Below are 6,905 nucleotides of genomic sequence, written 5' to 3' on the forward strand. Positions count from 1 at the left end.
CTCACTAAATATTGAGTACAATATTCCTATGACTTCCCAATACTCTATGAACATAAATCACATCATTACAAAATAAAGGTAAAACCCATAAATCAATGAAATTTCAAATAAATGAAATTAAAAAAAATAATACACCGGCGAAGAAATTAGATATCTCTACATTCATGTTAGATCAAATAGACATTTTAACACAAATAGCTGGATTGTTGAGAATGTCCTTATAAAAAGGATGAGATTGTTTTATTATAAAAAGGAGCATCAAAGAGAAGCTTTGAACTAGTGGTTGACGATAATAAAAAAGCTTTTGAACCCACAAAGCTGCAGAGACTCTTACATCTCTATAAAGTATCCGTGTTGGATCAAACATACAACACCATACCTCTAACTTTTAACTAAATCTGGACTGGATAGAGTCTTCTGCGTCTACGTATTAGTTATCAAGCAATTCTATGGCGGACTGTGCGAGGAATGGAATGGCCATGCTGTCACTCCTTAACCCTATCGTGCCTGAGAAGGTACTGTTTCTCTCCAACACCGACGTCGTATTCATCGCTTCCTCTAGAGCGCTCCTCAAACCCATTTCTAATGGTGATCCCCTTGCTATTGTACGTATGTCCATCCTCATAATAGCGATCAGGAGCAGGATGCTGAATCTCCTGATGTTCGGAAGTTCCCTTGATGCGTGCTGTCGGAGGACATCCAGCAGCGTCGAAATCAACGATCCAGCCCGCGGTTCGCTCATGACACGATCATAATCTGCCTGGCTTAGAAAGTTGAAGATCTGAGCAGCCAGTCCTATGGCTGCTTCCTGATGCACTCCCTCTTTCTCCGTCACAAGATCCACGACCTGTGAAAATATTACAAGCAAGGAATGAATCTATAGGATGAAATTCTTTTGCGAATGAAGTATGATGCAAGACTTTAATTTTTAAACTATAGAAATGAACACACTATTCAACCTGCGCCGCCGCTGCTCCGATCATGTTCAATTCAACGCTATTTGCCTCTGGATATGCCTCTAGATATGCAGATAGATTTCGAAGAATTCTCGCTGCATAAGTACCCCGCCCTTCGTCGTTCAACAGGGAGATCAGGCGAGGGATCAAATTCCGGAAATAGGCTCGCCTAATGCTCTTCATTGTTTCACAGTTCTGATTATTGTCGAGTGAAAGAAAACCCAGGGCTTCTCCCGCCTTGCAGGCGAGCTCCACATTACCAATAGTGATTTTCATGAGAAAAAGAGAGAATAAATTATGCAGAACCCCATCAAAGCAGCCGATGATCTCACGGAAGTCCTGGTCGCGAGCAATACTTGTCAGCGTCTCGATCGCCAGCATTTTCAAATGTAATTCCGGGGCATTTGATTCTGTGAGTGCGATAATTTTGAGAAGTAGCCCTCTGTTGCTTCCCATCTTAGCGCGGTTGTCGTGGTCGTTGGCCAACTGTTTCAATATACATAACCCCACCTTACTCAAATTTGAGTAAGGATATTCAGGCGATGACTGAGTTCTGTTCTGACTAGAATTGATTTCAACCTGGTTGCCATCGTCTAGCAAAGACGCTATCGATTCGATGGAATTAGGGGCGGCCATCACCAGAGTGCGATTCCAGCCTATCCCGACCAAGTTGGAGATGATCTCTGCTGCTGCTACCCGAATCTCCTTGTCAGGAAATTCATTCGAATCCTTGAGCATATCGATGAGCATCTCCACCACGCTTCGTAGTGTTCCGATTGACCTCAACCTCTCTAATGCGCGCGGATTCTCTTTCACAAGCCCCCATAGTAATGTAGCACCCTTCAGCTGTTCATCACCATCGCTGGACTGCAGCAGCTCCACGCTGTACGACACAATTGTCATCTTCCAGCTGTCGAAAATGCTTCCACTGACGCACCGAGAATATGTATGATGGAAAAACCGATAAAGCGTGATGATTTGAGAGTCGTCGAGTTTATACTTTTTTTTCACCTGCCACACCCATCTACTTATCAACACCCATCTCCTTATCAAGATTGCTCGACAGCCCCTTCGAAGTTTTTCTTCCGAGGGCCACACCATTGGTGCTATTCCGCTCAATATTATAAAGATTTGTGCCGACAGAATCAGTCCCGATTCCACGTTGGACACCAAGTAGAAAATTTTGAGAGCCACGTTTCGATTCCGAGTTTGGTCTTTGGGGCCATAGTCTGCAGGTGTTATAGACGCGGAAGAAAACAAGAAGAATATCACAGCCGAATAAATGAATATAATAACTGAATATAATTTGATTACGCCATAACTTGTGTGCAGCTCGCCCCTTTGGCCAAAGATCCTAATTCCTTCGGCCACTAATATTCCGCTAACTTTCAAGAAGTCTTCTTTTACTAAGTCAGATACGAAGCCTCCGAGAAGAACAGTGGTAGCCCAAATGAAGTTCAATTTTCCGAGCATGCTGGTGAACTTTTCCAGAATGCCAAGCAGGACGGCGACCACAATCATATTCCTCTCAGGATCTGCCATTTCATTGCGAAATTGGGAAACTGATATTTGTCCAAAATCTTGTCCGACGAAACTGAAGCTCCGCATGATTCTATTCAGTAACACTGATCTGCTCCGCTTGACATCTAGAAGTCATGAATATATAAAATCCAATGTGCTCCCATTAGCTTCTACGAGACATGAATATATAAAATTCCCAAAGGGCCATCCTTTGAGTGACGAGGACCTAACGCGGCTGAGACCCTTCACCATTACGAACTAAGCACCTAGCAAGTGAGATTGAACTAGGCATACTTAGAGCCAACTATTGAGGTAAAAGTTGATTGGTACAAATATTAAATACCATGTATTTAGTCAATATTTGCTTTGAGGTAAAAGTTGATTTGCATAAATATTAAATACCATGTATTTACTCCATATTTAATTGGTTTTACATCCCTTTTAAATCTAGTTTTTTATTTACTAAATAAGTAAATGTGGTTGATATAGGTTTAATAGTCCATCAAATTTATAAATGGAACCAATCAATATAATCTATTAATATTATTAAGTAAATAGGAAGTGATAAAATAAAAAAATAATTTATATAATATTATAATTATAAAAATAAACTTAAAAAGAAAATAAAATGTAGTTAAATTAGATTTGCAAAGTTAATGATGATCCAAGCACTTTGGAAAATAATGAAAGCTTAAAACAAAACAAAAACATGAGAAGTCACGAAAGTAATAACATATTTAAAAAAAATCATGTCATGTTGCATAACTGAACAATGGTCTATTATTATTTAGAGAATAATAAACCAAAAATATAACTTAAAATGTACATAGAAAAAAGAATATTTAAAAAAAAAGGAGTAGAACATACTAGAGAAGAGAGAAGAGTCATTGAGTAATTAATCATGGAATTTGCACTCTCTATCCTAGCATGATATTTGTATGCTTCAACTTAATTAATCTACCATTTATAATAATAAAATTAAGTTTAAAAGGAACATAAAATGTAGTTAAACTAGATTTGTAAAAAACTTAAAAAAAAAAAGTATGAGAACCTTTGAAAGTAATGATATGTTTAAAAGGGGAATCTAAAATATATGACATGTCATGTTGATCACAACAGAACAATTGTCTACTATTATTTAGAGAATAATAAATCATAAATATAACTTGGATACCAATCAGGGTCTTGCCGAAGCTTGAGATTTTTCTTTCAAAATGATTTCATTTATGAAGGTTGATTGTCCAAGGCCAATTTGTCCATGGCTTTTAGTGCTTGTTGGAGCACATTTTGGACCTATTTCTTTTTTATTCCTACATTCAATTTTCTTCCTATTCATGCATACTGAATGTTCTGAAACTATTGACCGAGGGAAAACACAACCACAAGCTTTTACTAGGGTGCATGCACAGGTTCTTACCTTCCATATTTAATATCTAGCCCCCAAGGAATTAGGTATGTATCAACAACCAGACATTAGTACAATAGCACTCTCTTTTGACAACCTTCTCGCAACGACGCTAAAATGTCGGGTTCCTAAATTGTTTTAAAATAAAAACCAAGTATCAACATTAATATCAACCCTAGGATTCATATTTTTATTTCAATGTAATCGGTAAGATCTATGCAGGAGACTACTAGGAGTTAACACTGGTCCTAGAATGATCTATCTTCCAGCCCAATAGCAGAAATCGACACTATAATTAAATAATGTGCTACTTATCAAATCAAATCAATCATTACTTCAAATAACTACGATTAAACCACACAATGAATTATGATCCTAATTAAGAGAAGCTCACAATTATTCAATCTAAAAATAAGATTACTCTAATATTTTGTGAAATAACCCTATGCTTATCGAATTAACAATCATGCTTTGAAAGCAACAATTGAAAATAACAATCGCAACTAAAGAAACAACTAAGGAAATAAATAGCATTTTCGTAAGAAACAAAAAGCATAATTAAGTATTACTTATTGCTCTAAATCAAATGAATGATAAGAAACAACACCGATCAATTAGCTAAGAGAAAGTAATAAGTAATTTTACTAAATTAATATAGATTGAAAAACAACACTTTGTCCAAGAAATGAGCCCAAAACACCAGGAGTCAGGTTGTCTCGAAGAGAACTCAGATCAACGGAGCAATTGATACAAACTGAGATTAATTAGAAAACCTTTTCATTAACTTGTCTGAATAGTTACAACCCAAGCTTAATCTTTATTCTGTCTCCTAAAATTACAACTCTTTCTCATTGCACGTGCAAGGGAAAACTCCTTTATTTTATAATACAAAGAGAGTGGTTACAACAGAAAATGCCTAGAATAAAGAACAATATGAGAATTGAAGATTCTCATATCGTTCTTTCTTAATTGAGATAAATCTGATATCTTTAAGCGAAGAAAATGAGAATTTTGTTTGCAACCAACTTCTTAGTTTAAAGGTGGGCTCGCTTGAATTTGCCACTTATAGTCTTGAATGCCATCATATTGCATCCATCTTTGACATGCTCTCATAACCTTTGTTTATGATAAATTCTCCAACCAATGAATTACTAACTCGAGTTTTATGAATAAAATAACTTTAATTTAAAATAAGATTACGAGAACAAGTTAATCCTTCCAAAGCTTGAATTATAATCAACAATAAATCATAATTATGAAGAAAAAGGGCAAGAAATTAATATCAAATCTTACGATTCATGTGGAAATTATAGCAATTACAAGGCTCAACATTACCCCCTAGCTAACCTGTTGCATGTCCTCATGCAAAAAATCCTCTCTCAGGAAAATAAGAATTAACATGCAAAATAGAAAGAGAGTAAGCTTCGTAAGTCTGCTTTCCTCTGTACCTGGATCCACCCCTATCTATGATTTCCTGGAAGGCCTCATATGTACCTTTCTGTGATAACTCATAGTTGGGTTGATAATATGATTGTGAACACCAAATCATGGGGCATCGATACATGCACCACCTCCAATTGATTTCTACTTCCATCACAATTGTGACATATGCATGGACCTTGGAGAGGGCTTGCAAATTATGCAGCTTAAATGGATCTTTGTTCTTAACCTCCCTTCATGATCACATCCATTTTAACTTGGCTCCACTCACTGCTTCTCTTCGTATATCTTCAAAATACTCAATCCCAGAAGTCAACACCCCCACATGGATGCCCTTAAGTTTAGTAACAACATTGGGCTTCCGTGAAAATCTATTATGCTTATGATACGTGGCAAAAGCATTTCCTAGTTCTCTCCTTATCTATAACTCACAATTTCTCTCATTTCATTCATAGGTGTTACAGGCTTTATGAAACTCTATTTGGTTTACGGAAAATGATATGAACGCTTGAAACTACACATCCCCAAAAAAATGAACAATATTTTCATTTCTCTGTTCTGAGAGGAAAGTTATGCATATAGAGTTCACAAAAAAAGAAATTTTGCATTCATCCTATTTGTGAAAAGTAGTTATAAAATCTAAAATATCAGTTAACTCATAGGAATGACCATGATATACAACCTTAATCTTAAGCATATCGTACTTCTCTATTAAGAACAAAGCATAACTGCAAGATGGGGCTCTGCAAGCCATGCCATCTAGAATCTCTAAATAAATCTCATCCTTATCCCTCATCAATTTACGAATTTGTTCTTGTAGATTACGGATATTCTTTCTAGCATCAACTAAGTCCCATATTTTTCTATCTCTCTATGTGTCAATTCTTGAAATCACTTAAACTATTCCTGATGTTTTTCCATGGAGACTATTTCTCGCTTGTACATGGCTATAATATCTTTCAATACCTTCATCTCAGCCTTTTTAAGTAGTGGAGTGTATGGGGGCACAATATATGTTTGCACCCCTATTTCAACTAGAATTGGTTTCTCATTTTGAGTTTTGGTAGTTTGAAATTCAAGAAATTTTCTTTTCTTATTAACACAATATTGCCTAATTATTCCCCTCTGAGGTTGTTTACCAATTACCAAATGATTCTTTAATTTCTGCACCTTTCGTTTCAATATGGCATTTTCCTTTCTTAAAAAAATAATTATTGCAAAAAGTTTGTTCCTCTTCCTACTTTTCATAACTACAACGCTTTTAATATCTTTAGACAAAATTGTTGGAAGAAAGGTAGAGACTTTGATTTCAGGACATTCAATGATAATTTCTTGAGTTTGAGCAGCCAAAGAGTCAGCCACCAAAAGATCAACAGATAAATCAAAAGCCTTTGTAGCTACTGAATCAACAAAGAGTTCTGAAAAGGAAGCAATTAGAAGGTTATGTTGTGACTCTTGTGTTGTAACAACCGGAATATCAACAGGAAATTGTTGAGCTATATCATCTGGAGAGGAAGGTTCTAAGACTATAGCTACAACGTCAATAGAAAATTCGCGAACTATAGTGGCTGCAAAACCAGAAG

General features: G+C 36.2%; 1 protein-coding gene across 1 annotated transcript; it reads right to left on the minus strand.

Moving 5' to 3' along the window:
* Positions 1 to 362: 362 nt before the first annotated feature.
* On the minus strand, positions 363 to 1,950 carry LOC149183851 (uncharacterized). Its single transcript, XM_089418807.1, has 2 exons — positions 960 to 1,950; positions 363 to 847 (listed from the first exon to the last, which is right to left on the minus strand). Exons 1-2 carry the CDS (start codon positions 1,857 to 1,859, stop codon positions 431 to 433), a joined length of 1,317 nt encoding a protein of 438 aa, XP_089274933.1. The 5' UTR covers positions 1,860 to 1,950; the 3' UTR covers positions 363 to 430.
* Between the last annotated feature and the right edge of the window lie 4,955 nt (positions 1,951 to 6,905).

This window comes from Pinus tabuliformis, chromosome 3_2 (genome assembly GCF_031772625.1).
Source record: "Pinus tabuliformis cultivar Carrire ecotype Pingquan chromosome 3_2, CPIR1, whole genome shotgun sequence".
NCBI classification, from domain to species: Eukaryota; Viridiplantae; Streptophyta; class Pinopsida; order Pinales; family Pinaceae; genus Pinus; species Pinus tabuliformis.